The 20,320-nt window shown below is 55.3% G+C and overlaps 1 protein-coding gene across 1 annotated transcript; it reads right to left on the bottom strand.

The window, feature by feature from the left end:
- Nucleotides 1-368: 368 nt before the first annotated feature.
- Nucleotides 369-18,629, bottom strand: CTSD (cathepsin D). The gene is made up of 9 exons (XM_054390720.1): nucleotides 18,556-18,629; nucleotides 17,616-17,772; nucleotides 15,161-15,284; nucleotides 13,381-13,499; nucleotides 8,985-9,184; nucleotides 7,485-7,607; nucleotides 4,660-4,804; nucleotides 3,667-3,765; nucleotides 369-3,215 (listed from the first exon to the last, which is right to left on the bottom strand). The coding sequence occupies exons 1-9, from the start codon at nucleotides 18,627-18,629 to the stop codon at nucleotides 3,054-3,056; spliced, it is 1,203 nt and encodes a 400-aa protein (XP_054246695.1). The 3' UTR covers nucleotides 369-3,053.
- Between the last annotated feature and the right edge of the window lie 1,691 nt (nucleotides 18,630-20,320).

Raw genomic sequence — 20,320 nt, 5'->3', positions numbered from 1 at the left:
ACTCTCTCCACTAGTTTCCCATCTCTCATGAACTGGGGAACCCAGGACTAGACCCAGTACTGCAGATCTGACCTCACCAGGGAAGAGTGGGAGGAGAACCTCCCTAAACCTGCTGGTCACACCCCAGGACACCATTGGCCTTTTTAGCCACAAGGGCATGTTGCTTGGCTCATGGTAAACTTCTTGTCCACCAGCATATTGGTGCAGGTTATTCCTCCCCAGGTGCAGCACCCTGCCCTTGCCCTTGTTTCCTTCTCAAAGGGAAGGAGCCCTTCTGACAGACACAGGTCAAGGAGACAGCCTCTGGCCACAGAGTGTGTGGCAGCTGAAGCTGCTGAAGGAAAGAGCACTCAGAGGTAAGGGGGCAATACTGTATTTTCTTCTCCATGTTCTATGACGAGACAGAAATTCTGACAGCAAATTAGATTAAAAAAAAAAAAAAAAATCAACCAACCAACCAACCAGTCACACCGTTAGAGTTTGGTTTAAAAACACAAATAAAAGGAGGAGGGGAGGAGACCACTTCAGGGAAGAGCATGATGAACTTCTCCTCCAGCCTACCCCATGTCACTCAGGGCATTGCTGGGGGCCATGCTGTACCCCAGTCAGACCTCAGCCCAGCCTTGGGTTACCACAGAGGTGATGGTGCAGATGGTGTGAGGCACTGCACACCCAGCAGAACCATGGCTTGGCTTGCTGGCTCCTTCTGCTTCAACCCTGATGCTGGAGATGTTCAAAACATGCTGCCAGATGCATGTCAGGCTTCCCCCTGCCCAGCAGGTAACCAAGAGGCTGTCTCTGTCTTCCCATGCTGAAGGAATCCTGCAGCTGTGAATGTGGGCACTTAACTGGTGTGAAGCTGGGGCTCTCTGGAGAGGTGCTGAGTAGCTGCTGATTTTGGAGTGCCTACTGAAGGGGTGTTTTGGTGACACACTGCTGTTCTCTAGCCAGTCCACAACAGGTAGATGTCCTCAGGCCTCTGGATGCAGGGTTGCAGGTGAAGATTACCACAGGCAGAAGCAAGCTTGGGGAGCAGATCTGTCACATCTGGGGTGGCAGGGGACAATGCACAAGTCCCAGGTGTGCCCAGGCCTCTCCTCACTGCCCACACCAGACCCCTCCAAGGTGTAAGGCAGGGCTGTAAAGCCAAACCCAGTGCTGCCGTGGGTGGGGACAGGAGATCCACAGCCTACCTACTCACTGGTAGGCTCCTGCAGCTCACTCTGTGACCTCTGCCCCTGTGCCTCTGGTGCTCATGGTGAGTTCAGGACATCAAATCACCACCTAGTCACCCACTGCCCAAAGACCCTTCCTGGGAACTTCTTTGGCCCCACTGGGATTGCTGGCAGGATAACTGGGGAGCCAGGAATTCTGCCTGGGCTGGGGTCATGGTGCTGACTTGATCTTCTCACCACCCTCAGCTTCACCCTTCACCTGCTGCCTCTTCTCTAACTTCAGGACCTAATCCTCCTGCCACCTTCAGCTTTGCTCTTCACCTGCTACCTCTCCCTGACTTCAGGGCCTGATCTAGCATACTGGAAAACAAAGAGAGTCCTTCACTCCCAGCACAGGCTGGGCCTCTTGGCAGACTCTCTTCTGCTTTCCAGTACCACTTCAAACTCACTTCATCCTCCTCCCAGTTCCACCAGTGTTTGCCTGCTGACGCCAGCCCAGCCAAGCGAGCAGCTCCATATGTGCAGCTCTGGATCCTCCTCTCCAGGAGGGCCTGTGGGAACAGCTACAGCAGCCACAGCCTCCCCAGGCAGGGCTGTGCCTCACTCCCTCTGCAGCACAGGGTGGACAAGAACAGAGCTCTCGGCAGGGTTAGTAAGGTGGAAAGCAGGTAAGGAGGGGTTAAAGGCAGTTGGGGTTTGGGATGGGGCAGCAGGGAACGTGAGTGCAAGCCCAGCAGCTGCCACAGCTCCTTCCTCTGCCCAGGCTTGGTGGCTCTGCCAGCTGCCTCTGGAGTTTTGGGCAGTTCCAAATGCTGCAAAATAGTGTTTCCAAAAGCTCTTACATGGCTGACAAACACCTATGGGTTCCCTCAGTGTGATTTCAACTTGGTCACTTGGCTGCTTCAGGAAACATTATTCTCAGCAGCCTGGCTGTGGATGGAGCTGGGAAGATCTGTGGTTAGAGTTCAAACTAAGGAGAACCTGTTTCAAGTGACTTTGCTCAGCAGGAAGCTGGGCCCTCATGGCCATAAATTCAAGTGCCCTCTATGCAATCCTATCTTGACCTCCAAGGAGTCTCACTGGCTGAAGCTCCCCTATGAATCCCTGTGCTGTTAGGTCCAGGCACGTGGGCTTCATGCCCCCAGCTCTCTCCCTAATGCTATCACTATACAAAACCACATCACCAGAACCCTTGGGCTTGGAAACTCAACCCTTGGCCATGCTACCATGATCCCTTGCTACTCCAGCCCAGGACATGCTCTCCTAGGACCAAGCCAGCACAAACCCATCAAGAAATGGCCTACCAGTCACTGCCTCAACCTACTGTGGAGGGATGATGAAGACCCTCCCCTGCCTCCTGCTCCCCCACTGCATCAGTGAAAAAGCAAGAAGTGGTTAGATGTTGGATAGCCCTCCCCATCCTTCTCCCCCAGCACAGAAGCCCAAACCCAAGAGCAGCCACACAGCTTCTCTGCAGGAACAGAGGTGCCAGGAGCTGGCTCCAGCCAGCTGCACCCCCAGGAAGGAGACCAGGGCTGGGAGACAGGAGAGGGTCTTGTTCAGCTCTGAGAATCATCCCTAAAAACAAGTATTGGAAGACCTAGCAGTAAACCAAGGGGCTACTCCAGCTGGAGTTGTCAACTAGAGACCTCCCAGCACCACTTACTCAACAGAGGGGGAAAAAGTAGCTAGCAAGGGTACTAAGGACTATTTTCCATGTCACTTTTAAATCTAGTTCCATTTCTTTTTCTTGTTTGTTTGTGTTTTTTGTTGTTGTTTGTTTTGTTTTCCACTCACTGGGATTCTAATCCTGGGAATTTTTCTCTGTGGCTCCCACATGTAGGTGTGTGTGTGGCAGAGGCAGCAGGGCTGGGGCACTTAGGCACATTTGGCAAAGCCGACAGAGTCGTTGTCACGGTCGAAGACGGTGTAGTAGGGACCGATGAAGACATCTCCCAGGATCCAGAGGGGGCCCCCAGGGGGTGGGACATCCAGGCCTGAAAAGCCACTCAGGCAGATGGTCTCTCCTTGTGCAGAAACCTGGACAGAAGAGGGAGAGCTTCAGTCCAAGGAGGTCCTCTTCTCCCTCAACCTCATAGGCTCAGCAGTAACATCCAACCGCCAGCATCCAACCAACACCTTCAGCCTCTCCCAGAATGAGGTCTGCAGCTCCCCAGAGTAACTCCCAACCTGCTGCCTCCCACCACTCCAAACCAGCTCCCCTCCTTAGAGGCTGAGATCCACAGCTCCCAAGAGTAACTCCCAACCTGCTGCCTCCCACCACTCCAAACCAGCTCCCCTCCTTAGAGGCTGAGATCCACAGCTCCCAAGAGTAACTCCCAACCTGCTGCCTCCCACCACTCCAAACCAGCTCCCCTCCTTAGAGGCTGAGATCCACAGCTCCCAAGAGTACGTCCCAGCCTGCTGCTCCCAGCAGTGGAGAAGGGAACAAGTGAGGAGTGTGGGGCTGGCAGAAGCTGCCTGGACATACCTTGAAGACATACTGCTCTCCAGTGAGCTGGTAGGGCTTCCCTCCTAGCGTTAGTGTGACAGTAGGCAGGGAGGACACCTTGTCACAGGGGATCACATACTGAAACAACAGCAGGAAAGGCTTTAGGTGGCAGCTCCCTGGTCTCTCCTGGGCACAATCACAGTTTTGCTATGGTTTTCCCAGAACCCAGCTCATTTCAGGCTGCAGAAGAGGCTTGAGCCAGGACAAGCAGGTTGCTCTCTGCCCAGGGCTGCAAGCTGAGGGGTCAGAGGGCTTTAGGGATGGAGCCAAAGGATGCTGGGTGCAGCTGAGCACCAGTGCACGGTAGCTGATGCAGCAGGACTGGGGGTCTTTCCTCTGCCCCAGGAGGGGGAAGAGAGGCTCAGTATAGTCTAGAGACAGACAGGGACCCCCAGTGAAGAATGGACAAAGCCAATTTAACACAGGTGAGTCTCAGGGAGGGTGGCAGGTCTAAGTCAGTTTTCTGCAGCATGAGGTCTCTGATGCTGCAGAGAAGCCCTGCAAGTGCTCATGGCTCTGATCTGGGAGGGGTTTCAGAGCAGAAATTCCCTCCTAGAGGGCCCTTATAATCCCTGCTCCTCCACAGTCTCAGGGAGATGACCTTGTGAGATCAGCTCAGATGGTTAAAAGCTCGGCAGGGAGGGATTGTCACCTGCATTAAACACATTTGCATTGAAGTGCCTCTGGACTCATATTAACTTGAATCCTTGGCCTCAGCTGCAACCCACACTTCTCCCTCTGCCTCTCAGAGATGGGTGGCAGAGGTGATTCCTGAAGTTCATGGCCTTCTTCTGAAAGCATGAACAGGGAAGTGAACACAACACTGCTGGAGGCTAAAAGATGCCAGGGGCTCTTCCAGGAGCACAGAGGGAGCAGCAGACCAGTGTCCCTAGAAGCATCTGACTGCAAAGCAGGACATCAGTAGGGATGCTGTGATGGCCACAGACTCCCATTGTCCCAGCCCAGCCTCACCTGGCCTTTGATGAGGGGTTTTGCACCAATGGCTGTCTGCAGCTCCTTCACTTCCTTGCTGGGGCCAGTGATGAGGGAGGTCCCAGTGTCCACGATGGCCTCACAGCCTCCTTTGCACAGAGTCAGCCCATTGGCAACATCCACCCTGAGGAGAGGTGCCCAGACAGAAGACAACCCTTAGAAACCTCCCAGTAAAGGCTGCAGGAAGCAGCAGGCAAAGAGTTGAAGGTAGCTGAGCCTGGACTGCTTGCTGCCTGCTCTGCAGAGTGAGCACTGCAGCTATTGAGCCCCATGAGTGAGCTAAGGGGTGTCAAGGACTCTGACCTGTGCTGCTGTGAAAAGGAAAGAGTTAAAGGGACAGCTGAGGGGGCCACAGGCAAGGCAATCACACAGCTGTTTTGATTGGAAAGGACCTCTAAGACCATTGAGTCCAACTGCTGACCTAACACCACCATGGCCATGAAACCATGTCCCAAAGTGCCATGTCCACAGAGTTCTTGAACACCTCCAGGGATTGTGACTCCACCTTCCTGGGCAGCCTGTTCCAATGCCTGACCACTCTTGCAGGAAAGACATTTTTCTTAATCTCCAACCTAAACCTCCCCTGGCACAATTTCAGGCCATTTCCTCTTGCCCTATCACCTGATTCTAGGGAGAGGATGTTTGTGTGCACAGAGGGGAAGGGTTTGTGTGCATGGAAAAGGCAAGACAGGAGCTGCCTGGCTTCCCCACGCACGGGCAGACAAAGCCTCCAGCCAAGGCCCTACCATGCTCTGTCCAGGCACCAGGGCTAGGGGAAATGAACTCAAACCCTGCATGGGGCAGGGTTGTGACCCCCAGGGAAAGGACACACACTGGTCACAGGCTGCTTTCAAGTTGCCATCATCACGTGGGAGAGCTGAGAATAGAAGGCAGGGGCTGGCTGGCAGCTCAGCCCTGCTCTCCTCCCCTCTGCCCCAGCTCAGCTCAGCCCTGCTCTCCTCCCCTCTGCCCCAGCTCAGCTCAGCCCTGCTCTCCTCCCCTCTGCCCCAGCTCAGCTCAGCCCTGCTCTCCTCCCCTCTGCCCCAGCTCAGCTCAGCCCTGCTCTCCTCCCCTCTGCCCCAGCTCAGCTCAGCCCTGCTCTCCTCCCCTCTGCCCCAGCTCAGCTCAGCCCTGCTCTCCTCCCCTCTGCCCCAGCTCAGCTCAGCCCTGCTCTCCTCCCCTCTGCCCCAGCTCAGCTCAGCCCTGCTCTCCTCCCCTCTGCCCCAGCTCAGCTCAGCCCTGCTCTCCTCCCCTCTGCCCCAGCTCAGCTCAGCCCTGCTCTCCTCCCCTCTGCCCCAGCTCAGCTCAGCCCTGCTCTCCCCTCTGCCCCAGCTCAGCTCAGCCTGCTCTCCTCCCTCTGCCCAGCTCAGCTCAGCCCTGCTCTCCTCCCCTCTGCCCCAGCTCAGCCAGCCTGCTCTCCTCCCTCTGCCCCAGCTCAGCTCAGCCCTGCTCTCCTCCCCTCTGCCCCAGCTCAGCTCAGCCCTGCTCTCCTCCCCTCTGCCCCAGCTCAGCTCAGCCCTGCTCTCCTCCCCTCTGCCCCAGCTCAGCCCAGCCCTGCTCTCCTCCCCTCTGCCCCAGCTCAGCCCAGCCCTGCTCTCCTCCCCTCTGCCCCAGCTCAGCCCAGCCCTGCTCTCCTCCCCTCTGCCCCAGCTCAGCCAGCCTGCTCCCCTCGCCCCAGCTCAGCCAGCCCTGCTCCCTCTGCCCAGCTCAGCCCTGCTCTCCTCCCCTCTGCCCCAGCTCAGCCCTGCTCTCCTCCCCTCTGCCCCAGCTCAGCCCAGCCCTGCTCCCCTCTGCCCCAGCTCAGCCCTGCTCTCCTCCCCTCTGCCCCAGCTCAGCCCTGCTCCCTCCCTCTGCCCAGCTCAGCCTGCTCTCCTCCCCTCTGCCCCAGCTCAGCCCAGCCCTGCTCCCTCTGCCCAGCTCAGCCTGCCTCCCCTCTGCCCCAGCTCAGCCCAGCCCTGCTCTCCTCCCCTCTGCTCCCACAATGTGCTGATTGCTGCCGTGCCCTTCACTCAAGGGTTGCCTTCCTGTAGCCCTTGAGAGTTCCTGAGAGCTCAGCAAAGCCCAGCTTTCATGTTTGGGGCTTTCCCTGGCCACAAGCAGGACATGCTGGTATTTCTCCTCTGTCCAGCCTATCACCCAGCACCATCTAATCAACTAAACCACAGCACTGAGTGCCTCATCCAGTCTGTTTTTAAACCTTCCAGGGAGGGTGACTCCACCTCCTCCCCAGGCAGCACATTCCCATGGCCAATATCTCTTTCTGTGAAGAATTTCTTCCTAACATAGTTCCCCTGGTACAGCTTGAGACTGTGTCCTCTCCTGTCACTGGTTGCCTGGGAGAAGAGACTGACCCCCACCTGGCTACAACTTCCTTTCAGATAGTTGTAGAGAGCACTAAGGTCTCCCCTGAGCCTTCTCTTCTCCAGGCTAGACAACCCCAGCTCCTTCAGCAGCTCCTCATAGGGCTTGTGCTCCAGACACCTCCCCAGTTTTGTTGCCCTTCTCTGGACACATTCAAACACCTCAACATCTTTCTTAAAACTGAGAGGCCCAGAACTGGACACAGTGCTCAAGGTGCAGGCTAAGCAGTGCTGAGCAGAGGGCAGCATGCCTGCCAGGTGCATTGCAGAGCAGGTGTTTTCAGGGGCCAAGGCATCAAGAGGTTTTGCAGAACACCTCCTGCTGTTTCCAGCCTCTCCTCCCCTTCCAGCAACAAATGAGCTGGGGGTAGGGGGGATGCCTTTTTGGGGAGGGTCTCAGCGCAGCCCCAGGTGTGGATGTAGTGGGGTGGGGAAGGGACTCACGCATCCATGTGGACCTGCCAGTAGGCCTTGCGTGTGACGTTGACCCAGCTGAAGTCACCGCTGTAGTACTTGGGGTCAGTCCCTCCCAGGAGCAGCTCTCCCCCAGGCTGAGCTGTGGGGTCTCTGAAAAACAAACCAAACCCTGAGCATTAGAATCAGGGGGAGGCAAAACCCCACTCCATGCAGCTGCAAAAGACATGCTGGGGTGCCTGGGGGTGAAGTGCAGCACGAGCATGGCAGACTTACAATCACAGAATTGTTTCAGCTGGAAAAGACCTCTAAGATCACTGAGTTCAACCATCAGCTTAACACCACCGTGGCCATGAAACCACATCCCAAAGTGCCATGTGCACACGTTTCTTGAACACCCCCTGGGATGGTGACTCCCCCACTTGCATTGTGCCATGTCAAGGTAATCACAGAACGGCTTAGGTTGGAAGGGACCTCAGAGATCATCCACTTCAACCTCCCCTGCCATGGGCAGGGTGCCTCTCAGCTAGACTCAGCTGCTCAAGGCCTCATCCACCCTGGCCCCTTGAACACCCCCAGAGAGGAGGCATCTACCACCTCCCTGGGCACCCAGGAGTAATGATACTGTGAGAGAGGCTGGGATGGGGAAACAGAAACATTTTGGCCCAGCCCAAGCATCCTGCAGCTGTTTGCTTGCTGCTTTCTCACAGACCCCTGGAGAAAAGGGGTGCAGTGCCACAAGGAGCCCACAAGCAAGCAGCCTGGCCCAAGCCCCCGTGTAGGGCTGGCTGATGCAGCGTGAGGTTCTCTGCGCTCGCCTCGGTGCCAGCCAGCAGCCTCCTCAAGGTTACCCTCAGATAAAGCCTCACTGCTGAGCAGATGGGAAGAAATATGGTGAGGGGGGAGGGCTGGAGCTCCAACAGCCAGCAGCAGCCCTCTCTGTGTGCTGCTTTTTGGGCTGAAGTAGTTCAGAGTCCCCTGCTGCGTGCCAGGAGCATGGCTGGGGTGTCCTGGGGGGAGCAGCAGAGAATGGGAAGGTGCTGGGAGCTGCAGAAGAGGATTTCCTGGGGGGTGAGGGAGTGTTAGCCTCATCATTAGTGATGGCTGGTGGGGTGACATGGTGGCGGCCATGTGGTCTGTGGATTTTGGCAGCAGACTGGGGCTGTGTTTCAACCCCTACCAGGGACTGCACTAGCAGCGTGCAATCTCCTGATCACAGCCCTGTTTATTTTTACTTCTCTTTCCTCTGGAAACATCCTCTGTCTCCTCAGCAGTTAAGAAATCTGGCAGCAGATCTACCCAGCTTGTTATCAGTGAAATAGCTGCATTTCTACTGCTCTCCTCCTCACTTCAAAGCAGTAAACAGAAAAGACTTTGGGATGATTGCTCCAGATCTTGCTGAGATGTTCCCAGTGATGCTGGTCAGGGCATAAACCAGCACACAAGAGGTGCAGCTGGGAGACAGAGAAATGCCCAGCTGGGCTGTGCCTGCCCTTGCAATGAGAGATGTGCCATCGAACCCGACATTACCTGTTCAGGTAGAAGGAGAAGATGTTTTTCTCAATCAGCTTCTGTTGCATGATGTTATCAAAGAAAGGGGTGACCTTGTCCACAGAGATCCTGGGGAAGGCCATGCCCAGGATGCCATCGAACTTGGCAGCGATGAACGTGATGCCCGGCTGCTTCACAGCCTCCCCGAAGATCTGGTTCTTGATTTTCAGGTTACCCAGCTGAGGGCAGATGGGAAGGGAGGGAAAAGCAGATTGTAAAGAAAACTGACTCGAGGGACCAGGTTGGAAACAGGATCTCATTGAGCACAGGCTGCAGCACCTCCCTCAGCATGCTGCCACTCTCCTGTCTGCTTTCACCTTTGCATTTGCAAGCAGCTGCAGAAACCAGACACCCTGGTGCCACTTTCCTTGGGATGGGGGTGGGGGGGCACAGGCCAATCTGGCAGCACAGTGGCATCTCCTGAGTCCCTGCAATGCCCAATGCACCCCTACGGGCAGCAGCCCCGCTGTGCTCTTTGCCCACCTCACTCAGCTACTTCAGCCTTTTGCTGGATCCTAGCTCTGGCCATGCCATTTTGCAGCTCCTCCTCTTTGCACAGAGGACCTTCTATCCCTTTATCCTCTCTGCAGCCCTTCCCCTATTGCCTGCCTCATCCTTTCCACAGTCTGAAAAGCTCTTGTGCTGTGCCTTTAATCCTCTTCCCCATCATCTTTTAAGTCATCTCCACGTCCTACCCCCTTGAGTGCTGCACCCACCCTCAGCTGGGAACACAAATCCCTCACCTCTGCCAACGACCCCTGTGATCTCCCCTACATCAGCAACACCCCCAGGATACTGCTGCATCTCCCAGAGGAGCCACCAGCCTGCAGAGACCTTCCATGGGAGGGGAGAAGACCCAGTGAGGTTGAGCCCAAACCACAAAAATAGCAAGTGGAATGCTCTGAAAGCGAAGGTCACCTCTCTTACCAGCCACAAGAAGGCTTGGTGTTCCCAGCTGGAAAGCTGAAAGGCTTCCCAAGGGCAGATCCCCAGAAAGGAGGAGATCACAGAAAGCAAGAGATCACAGAAAGCAGGAGAACTTTGCTGACAGGGAGCAGGATGGGGCTGCTGGCTCCTAGTTCTATCAGTTCAGGAGGTTTCTGGCTGACCACAGGCAATTTTAGCATCTGTGCTGGGACAATTTCAGCCTCCCAGCCAGCAGCCCTGGAGTGAAAAGCTGGCCTCTTCCTACCTGATGGCAGATAACGATCCCTATAATTAATAACATCCCCCCAGGGCTTCACAGTGCAGGGCTAGTGGGGGGGAGGGGGGAGGAGGTGCTGGCTTTAACGGTGTGGGAGGCTTGTACCAGGAAAGGGCAAGGGAGCCTTGCAACAGCTGAAAGCCACAGGGCAGGATGTGGGGCCACAGAGCTTTGGCAATGCATCCGCTCGCCGGCACGTGGCAAGAAGCACCCCAGCTCTATGCCACGGGGCTGCAAAAGTCCCACTGCTTGGCCCCACTGGTCCTGCAGGACCTTCAGCAAAGCCTCCACTGAAAACCACCTGCTGAAACTGGCAGCTGCTTTGTTAGAACGCTGCCCTGGGTGTACAAGCCAGGAGGGAAGGAGGCATCTGTCTGGTAGTGGGGTCTGAGCACAACCTGCCCACGCTTGGCCCTGGGACACAAGAGCAGCTCCAGCTGAGCTCTGGCAATAAGAGACAGATTCTAATAGAATAATAGAATTGTCTTGGTTGGAAAAGACCTTTAAGACTGAGTCCAACCATCAACCTAACACCACCATGGCCATTAAATCCTGCCCCAAAGTGCCACGTCCACACATTTCTCGAACACCCCCAGAGATGGTGACTCCACCACCTCCCTGGGCAGCCTGTTCCAATGCCTAACCACCCTTGCAGGAAATTTTTTCCTGGTATCCAACCTAAACCTCCCTTGGCACAATTTATTCCATTTCCTCTTGTCCTATCACCTGATATTAGAGAGGAGAGACTGACACCCACTTGGCTCCAACCTCCTTTCAGGGAGCTGTAGAGAGCAATGAGGTCTGCCCTCAGCCTCCTTTTCTCCAGACCAGGTCCCTCAGCCACTCCTCACCAGCCCTGTTCTCCAGACCCTTCCCCAGCTTTGTTGTCCTTCTCTGGACATGCTCCAGCACTTCAATGGCCTGCCTGTAGTGAGGTGAGAAGAGGTCTATCCACACTGCAGCCCTGGGAGAGATCTTTTGCCCCACAGTCAGCAATGTTTCCTCTGCTGTCCTTGAAGGACATCTCAAGGTTGGGCTGCAATAATAGGATGAGATGCTCAAGCAGCAGAGCTGGCTAAACCCACTGCTCCTCAGAGAGCTACAGGGCATCACTCCTCCAGGGAAGGAGGGAGGACATTCACCATGAGCTCAATTTAGGGCTGAGGGACACTGGACCACCTGCCAGGCAGCACCTTTCAGGCACACGTCAGTGCTACACAGGCTGCTGGAGCTGCTTCCACCCATCAGGACAGCTAGAGCTGAGAGGGTTGCCCTGAAGGCTGTTTCAATGTCTAGATTTCCAGCCTAGGAGCTTGCCTGTGCCATGTTGTACATCAGAGGAAGCATCTTCGTGCCTAAGCTGAGGGTCTGAGTTGCCCCTGCAGCTGTGTACTGTGAGCATGCCACTGCTCAGGCTCCACACATGTAAGATTTTTCTTGCTTCTGCCCAGACAGCCACCAAATACTCCAAGCTTATCTACCTGCCAAAAACCATCCCCACTTCCCAAACAAGCCCAGGCACAAAATCCTTCCTCTGAGCCTTTGGGAAGTGGAGAGCTAATCAGCAAGCAGGCATTAGGGTGATTATGACAAACAAACCAACCCCAATACAAAAAAACAAACAAACAAACAAACCCCCCCCCAAATACAAAAAAAACCAAAACACCACATTAACTAAGAGAAAGCTGCAATTCTCTTCCTGGCTCACTTCAGCCCCTGCACTGAGCCAGAAAGTGCCTCAACCAGCCCCCACTTTCACAGCACAACAGAGTTTGCTGTTTGCCTGGCTGCCCTGCTCCTCTGCTGGGGTGAGCACAGATGCCTCTGCCTGCTCTTTTACAAACCTAATCCATTAATGCTACAACCAAGGTGCCTTCAACTGGCAGGAGCCATGGGGAGGCTCAGACACACAGGGCATTTCGAAGTGAGGGATGGAAGAAATAAATGGCAGAGTGAAACGGAAACAGTCACAAGCTTGGTGGGCTGCAGGAGAAAAAGAGCAAAACCAGAGGTGTAAAGCTGCTGGCAGCTCCTGTGGTGCTCCCCCACAGCCTTATCTGTACTGATGTTTGCCATTCACTGAGCCATCTCCTCCTAGAGATGGTCCTGATCCCAGCCTCAGCTGTAGGTACCTGTGGCTGGTGCTTCCAGGCCTGTATTTTTCCTGCTTGTGTTCCTCTTGCATATTTTTCTTTTGATCCTGATGAAACTGGTAAGTTACAGAATCATGGAATGGCCTAGGTAGGAAGGAACCTCGCAGATCACCTACTCCAACCCCTCTGCCACATGCAGGGACACCTCTCAACTAGGCTTGGCTGCCCAAGGCCTCGTCCAGTCTGGCTTTGAACACCTCCAGGGAGGGGTCAATACCTTTCAGCTGAACCCAACACATAAACCTGCAGATCTGGGGGGTTTCTGTGCTTATTCAAAACTTCTGCTTTGCCTCCACCCCCTGCAAAGCAAACACATGCCCTGAGCCCTGCCAGGCTGCTGAAGAATCCAGGAGCACGTGCACTGCTGACGTCCAGCAGCTGGCAAGCTCTCAGGAGCAGCTGTACCTGGAGGCAGTCAGTCACGCAAGGATCACTCCCTTCCCAGCACAGAAAGCCCAGCCTTTGCTTGCTGGAGAAGAAAAGATGGGAAGCAACCACCACGAGCAGCCTCAAGCTGGGTCCTGAACACTGCTGAACCCGACCCCCCCTGCCTCATTATTACACAACCTTTGCAAACATCTCCACCAGTTCTTGACACCAGAGCAGAGTAGGGCAACGAAGAACCCATTTCTCACCAGTGTTTGGGCACCTGCCCACGTGGATGGCCACTACCACATGGATATTGGCCAGCAACAAGCTGGGCACCACCAGCAAGCCTGTGTGCTGGTGCTGGTGTGCTCCTGGGCTGGGCAGTTTCCAGGATCAGAAGGAAAAGGGTTGGAGGGATGGCTAGAGAGTGTGTTTGGAGGGTACCATGTGTGTGGTCCACACTCCTGACCTGCTGATTAATACCTCCCTGCTGCTCTGCCTGCCTCCTCACTCCTCACCACCTCATTTCAAAGCACTTGGAAACAGGCCTCATAAGGGCAGGACACTCCAGAAGGGAGACTGGTTGAAATCCAATGGCTTTGAGCACCCTGCCCTGGGGCAGCCCCAGACAAGGACAGGAATTACTCACCGTGACAGTGTCCTGGCTGAGGTACCCAGAGAGGCTTCCTGTCCCATAGTGGATGGCAAATTCGGTGCCATTCTCCACATAGGTGCTGGATTTAGAGCCATCATACTTGTGGTGCAGCACTGCAGCCAGGGAAGGGGACACAGAGGGACACACAACATTAGTGCTCCTTGGTGCCTAGGCCTCCCCCATACCCAACACCACACCACCCAGCTTGTCTGGACAAACACAGACATTCAACCACAGGAAGATGGGCCTGGACCCAGCATTTGCCAAGCCCAAACTGCTCAACAAAGCATTTCCAACGTCTGGGGAATTAGGTGGGCAGATCCAATTTGGCTGTTAAATCCAATTTGGCCACCAGGTATTAAAAGCCCAGAGGCTACGTGGTGGTGTGTCAGGGTGTGTTAGACAGCACAGCTAAATGTGCCCCCACCCCTGTGCCACAGAGAATCAGGGTGGCTTTAAATACCTGCTCTGGGCACAAACATTTTTACTTTATGGATTTAGCTGTTTCTTTTTCTTTTTTTTTTTTTGTTACACAGTCGTTCTTCTTGCACAGAAAGGGCTCATTATATTTTTACTTGCAGAGAAGGGCTTTCCCCTTCTAAGCTGCTTTTTCCCCTTGGAGGGGCTGTGAACTGTAAGATATCCCTGGGTTTATGGCCAAGCAGATTCCTCCTCTGCAGATTCCTCCCGAGTCACGAGTTGGGCAGTGGTGTGCAGTGAGCTCAGCCAGCCCAGCTCCACGGCTGCTTGGCTAGAGGACAGAGAGCACTGAGAACAAACCAGCTGAGCCCTGTGGAAACCAAGACACTACACTGGGACTTCCCCATCTGGGCTGTCTGGATCCCAGTCGGGCAGGAGGTGAGGCTCATTGCATACTCAAGACAAGCCCTTTGATTCCAGCACCTCCCGTGCCACTGCCTTGAGAAACCAGCTCCCTGCTGCAGATCTGGAACCCCCAAGACAGACCAGGGCCGGTCCTCACCACCCTCCCAGCGTCCTAAACCTCATTTCACATACACAAACAGAAGGTTCATCTGCTCTCTGGGCACTACAGGATGTATAGGCATACAGCTTTCCTCCCTCCCTGCACCGAGCCCCCTTGGGCCACCTTTCCTGATTGCATTTGTTGGCTCCACAGGTTTCTCTGCTCAAGCAGCACACCTTGTAGCTTTCCAATGGCATTTTGCCATCGCTGGGTTTGCCACCTTCAAACTGTGGTGGAAGTTGACTGCCTGCCTAGGAAAGCCAGAGAGCAAAGCAAACTTGCAGTGCCTCTGATGCTCTCATCTCGCCTTGCCTACCTGGCTCTTGTTAATTATAAATCCACCAGCGTGCAGGCACATGCTCCATGCAGCAATAAAGCAGAAACTAGGACAGTTTGTATCAGATCTGGCAAGAGGTGGATTTTTTTTTTCCCTTCCACTGCCCTTGCGCAACTGGGCAACAGCAGTGCCGGGGCTGTAATCTGGGGAGAAACATCCCCACCTGTGATGCTGCTCCCTAGCTTCAGGGCTGAGGCTGCTGGGGAAGGTTGGAGGCTGTGTGGAGGTGACATGGAGGAGGGGAAAAAAAAACCAAACAACCCAACAAACAGGAAGGGAGGAAGGAAGGATGGATGGGGGAGGTTGGGATTCTATTTCCAGCGCTGACCCTAAGGAGCCTCTGGCTAGCCCTTTCATGCTGCTGCCTCAGTTTCTCCTCTTGCAATGCCAGGATTTGCATTTGGCAGGGGAGGAGAGGCTGTTGAGACATAGCTGGAATAGGTGACACTTACAGCAGGCGATGTCCAGCAGGTGACAGTGCACAGATGGCACCCAGAGGTTGGAAGAACCAGTGTCAAAGACAACAGTGAACTTCTGAGGGGGGGTTCCGATGCCGATCTCACCATAATACTGGGCCTGCAAAGGAGGAGAAGGGAGCCGTGAGCAGAGGCAGCCAGTGAAAGGCAGGGATTAAAGTCCAAAGCATCCCTTGGGATTTAACAAGGGACTAGCTTCTCATCTAGACACTGCCGCCCTCAGTTCTGGTGGTGATGGGCTTCCAGGGAGGCTCCTCTTTGGCACTCACACCTCATCACAGCAGGTGTGAAAAGGACAAACCCAGGAGGAGAAGTGGGATGGGTGCTTGCGGGGGAGGACTTTTGGGGCAGGAGAGAAGTGGAGCAGGTCTGCAGGCTGGCATGTCATTCACTACAGGGAAGAGGAAAAAAAAAGATGGGAGGAAGCCAAGCAAAACACCTGCATTATTGAAAAGCTGAAACTGGCTGGGAAGCTGCTTTGCTGGTGGCTTTGCAGAGGAGCTGTGGGTTGCAGTGAGCAGCAGCTTTGCCTGCAGCATGTGGTACAGCTGCTGGGGCTTCTGGTGTGTGCTGGTGAGCCCCTGGGGTGGTGAGAAACAAATAAATGCTCAGTCATGGGCATCATAAGACTGGAGGGAGAAAAGGGCATCAAAAGCACTGCCAGAGAAGGCTTTAGAGTGGTGAGGTGAGAGCTTGGAGAAATCCCTGTACTGCAGGAATCCAATGGATATCCCTCTGCCCTGTGAGAGCATGTCTGTTGGAAGAAACCTGAGAAACCTCTGCCTGGAGGGAAGAAGATGCATGGGGAGTGCTCAACAGGTCCTGAACAGACCCATTTTTCCCAGTCCTCCCAAAGGGGCAGAAAGCCATAAGGTGCTTGGCAAACAGATGGATCAGGGAAGTCAGCCTCTGGCCTTTCCAACCCTCCCAGTCTACTTAATTAAGGTGGGGGGCAGAAAACAGGATTATCAAACCTGATTACCTCCTGTGTGCTTAGTTTGCAAGGGTTGCTCATCAAGCAATTAATAATCCATTGCAATTACCCCTGGTGGGAAGGCAGCACTTGCTTCCAACAATTCTGTAATTATTGCTGGGGCTTGAAAATTAACTCCCTCCCCTGCACACATCACACACAAAGACCCACAAGGGGTCCCAGGGGCCGGTGGGACCATACAAGGTGGTCTAAGGAGAGTTTGTGTCTTTCATCCCAACAGCTCCTCTGGCAGCAAGAGCATTCTTGGCTGGGCCAGGAGGGACCCAACGGTTCCTTATCTCCCCCAGCAGGTTGGGCTGGTTCCCCTGTGACAAAGGAGCAGAGTTCTTGCAAGTGGTGTCCCGAGCTGTGGTCACAGAAGACACCACCATGGTGCAACCACTACTACCACCCTGACTATCAGCATCAACACCGTTGGCCCTTCCCAGCACAGCAGGATGGAGCTGGCTGCGTGACAAAAGCTCCTGGGGAAGGGGAGCAGGGGGCAACATCCCAAATTAACATAATAAATATCCAGCACCAGCTTTATTCTGCTGGCCAGTGCTGAGCACATCCCATTCCTGCAGGAGCCATGAGTGTACCTAGTGGAGAACCCAGAAACAGGAAACTCCACGTGTGTCTAGCAGCTGGGAAAGGGCAAACCTCACATCCTTTTATCTGGCTTCTTCCACCATGAAGGTCCCTTTGATCCCTGAGCTGCCAAGTAGATGGAGATGCAGGGTGGCTCTTCCCAAGGCTTGGCAGAAGATGAAGGCTGGATGGGGCCTTGAGCAACCTGGTCTAGTAGGAGGAGTCCCTGCCCATGGCAGAGAGGTTGGAACTAGATGGTCTTCAAGGTCCCTTTCAACCCAAACCATTCTGTGAGTCTATGATAAGTACAGCAAGACAAAGGGTCCTGCATCCCCAGTCTCACAGCAAGCTAGTGCCCAGTCTAAGCCTTCTCTCCCTGCCCTATGCTCACTTCTCACATCCCAACACCCCAAGGAGCGGAACACGATGATTTTATGCCCCACACTGCAGAAAGTGGAGCCTAAATGGGCCAGAAGATACTTAGAAAGGACCACAAGCAAGCAGGCCCCTATTTATGATTGTTAATTAGTCACGAAGGGGAAAGAAAATAGGTCACAGAAGTTGCAAAGCTCCTGCAGTAGGTTGTTTATTATTGTAATTATCAGCATTAGTATTTTTAGTTTAGCAATGATGGGAAACAACTTTCAGCAACCACCCACCAAGCCATGAGAGTGCACAAATCTCTCCTACAGGATTGGCATGTCTCCCTCCTTCACCTTCCCAGCCATGGAATGGTAAAACTGGCATGTCCCACCCCCAACCCTGGGATGGGCACACCCAAAAGTGACACTGTCCAGCCTGTATTGTCCTGGGGCTCACAGCAGTGGGAGGGGAGTGGTCATAGGGGAAAGGGGGAATGTTACTCACATCCATGTAGTTCTTCAGGATTTCTGGAGTGGGCTCAGCCACATCAGCAAAGCCATACTTGAACTTGAGGAGCTGGGTGAGGGCGTTCATGTCTGGGATCTCGCTGCCCACTTCATTCAGGACTCGTCGCATGGAGGGGAACTTGGTCAGGGGGATCCTGCAAGATTGGGGTAAACACCCACCTGTTAATGAGGGTGTGTGCACGGGGGGTTCTCTCAGGGAGAGGGCCTGCACAGCTCCACCAAAACCAGGGGACCTGCCAGCATAGAAGGATGGGGTCTGGGCTCCCACCAGCGCCTTGTGCTGGATCCCCCTCTCCATGCCACACTTGGTGCTTTTCCCAAGGCTGGAGAATGGAAAGGGGCATGTGGGGAGGGGAAGGAGGGTAGGTGGCTGCCAAGGTCCCTGGGAATACAGGAAGCTTTGGTGAGCCCTCTCCTTAGGCCTGAACTTCCAGCTGGTGGAGGGAGGATGGTGGGATGAGGACAGGACACACATCAAGCCCTGAAGCTCCAGCTGTTATCGGGGAGGGTGGGTCCCTCTGCTTTACGACCCCATCCCACGTTCCCCAATGCCCAGCCCTGCATTTTGGAGGGCAAGGGCGGTAAGAACAACACACCTCAGGGTCTTCTCCTGGCCTGCGTTCTGCTCAGCACCAGCACCACCCTCAATGGCCGCAACACCCCCAGGGCGGTATTTCGAGGCGGGGGATACACACCTGCTTTGGCACCCAATAGCCCTTCCAACCAAGCTGTGGCGCAGGCCATGTCCGTTCCCCCCAGCGCCGGCAGCAGCCGTAGGTGCTTGCGGGGCGAGCCCGCCACACGGCACAGCACCTGGAGTGCCTGTCCGGTGTGGATGTGTCCCCCATGCCCATCCCACCCCCGGGGGAGCTCAGCCAGCCCCTGAGGACGCCCCCCCGCCCCGGGCCGTGGCTCACCTGATGAGGGCCGCGCAGGGCCCCGCCAGGGCAAGGAGCAGCAGCGCGAAAACGAGGCGGCCGCGGGGCGCCATGGCGGCGGTGACTGCGTCGGGAGGGGAGGGAGGCCGGAGGGTCCCTGTACAGCGGCTGTTGCCCGCCTTTTGTAGGCGCGGGGCCCCTCTCCGGGATCTCTCAGTCAGCTGACGGGCTAAAATTGCCACCGGCGGCGTCACGGCAGGGAGGGCGGGCCGGGGCGGGGGCTCGGCGCGGGGTTGCCGCTCTGTTGCCGCCTCACAGCTCCCCGCCGCCGTTTCTCCTCCCTGCTCCCCGGGCCTGACCCCCGGCGCCTGAGCCGGTGACTCAGCCTCCAGGAAAAGGGGAATAAACACCGTGAATCGCATCACGAGGAGCCTGCCGCCGCCTGTGCCCGCCGCTGGCCTCCCTCTAAACTTCCTTTCTGCTGGGTTTTTTGGGTTTCTTTCCAGGTTTTTCGGCTTTTTTTTTTTTTTTTTCCCCTCTCTGAAGGAGGGGGAGGAAGGCTTGGCACAGTGGGGCTCGGCCACAGTCCCCAGTTCCCCACCCAGTGTCATTTTGCAGCGTGTCCCCCACCCATTCCCATGCTTCTCCCTGGGCCTGGGACACCCCCAGTTTGGCAGCAGCCATCCCTCCAGGCTAGGAGGTTTGGAGGGAGATGGGGATATCCTGGACCACGGCTTGTTTGGGAGGGTACCAAGATGTGTCCCTCCCTCAAAATGCCATCATAGAGGCACTAGGCTGCCTAGAGTCATCGAGGATGATGCTGGTGCCAGGCAGAGCCCAGGGTGGCACTGGCCACTAGCAGACCTTGATGTCCTCTCCGCAAAAAACAGTACTGGGAAGCATTGGAACAGGCTCTTTGCCATCACCCGGGGTTGCATAGCAGGGCTCAAAGATGGCACCCCTCCAGCTTGGGAGGCAGTGGATGGGGCTAATCTCTGGCCAGTTCACCCTGACCAAGCTCTTACAGAGTCATGAGACCAGCTGGGGGAAAAAAAATAATCAGATTTACAGACACTTCCCCTTCCAATTCCTGAGGTCTAGGGGTGTCTGTTTCATGCTTCTGTTTGTGCCCAGCCTTGGGGGCAAGAGAGCTGCAACCCATGGGATGGGATGGGCAGTGCTGGAATGAGGGTCCCCCATCTTTATGGTGGAGTTTGTGTCCCTAATGCACTTCCTTCATGTTCATGTGACTTCTGGAAAATTGCTGGGTCATGGTGCTGGCACCTTGCTTGTGCTGTCTCATCCTCACCCTCCCTCCCTGCGTTTCTTCCATCCTCCATGGCCTCACACAACATCCCACTGCCCCAAGTCTTTGCCTGCTGTCCCCCCAACTGTGGGCTGCACCAGGTGTTTCAGGGATTATTTCCACTCTGGACTGCATCTCGTCCCAGGAGCTCTCCAAATTACCAGGTCTTGGTTTAAACTAGGGATATGGGAAAACATATTGGGAAAGCCGCTGCCTCCCTGTGGGACATGGTGCCCATTGGGATGAGGTTTTCCAGAACAATGGCCAGAGGCACTGGCTGAGCCTGCTGGGTCCCGTTACGTTGGCCAGCCCCCGCTTCCCTCCTGCCCTGCGGCTCTGTGGTCAAGGCGAGTGCCGCTGACCCTGAGTCAGCAAAACCCTTCGTGCTCCCGGCCCCTGCGGCGCTGCATGACTCAGCAAAACCCTGTGCGGCTCTTTATGGGCAAGGGGCCAAAGCATGCTAGGTCCCCACAGCATCTGGAGCCTGATCCCAGAAGC

The sequence above is a fragment of the Indicator indicator genome, chromosome 21, assembly GCF_027791375.1.
Source record: "Indicator indicator isolate 239-I01 chromosome 21, UM_Iind_1.1, whole genome shotgun sequence".
In the NCBI taxonomy this organism is placed as follows: Eukaryota; Metazoa; Chordata; class Aves; order Piciformes; family Indicatoridae; genus Indicator; species Indicator indicator.
The sequence above is the reverse complement of the archived record's forward strand: the minus strand, read 5'-3'. Positions and strand labels throughout refer to the sequence as shown.

Coding starts and splice junctions, on each gene's coding strand:
- CTSD (XM_054390720.1), bottom strand. CDS start 18,629: ATGGCGCCCCGCGGCCGCCTCGTTTTCGCGCTGCTGCTCCTTGCCCTG. Junction 15,285..17,615: donor TCCTGAAGAACTACATGGAT/GTGAGTAACATT, acceptor CCTCCTTTGCAG/GCCCAGTATTATGGTGAGAT. Junction 7,608..8,984: donor TTCTCCTTCTACCTGAACAG/GTAATGTCGGGT, acceptor TTTGTTTTTCAG/AGACCCCACAGCTCAGCCTG.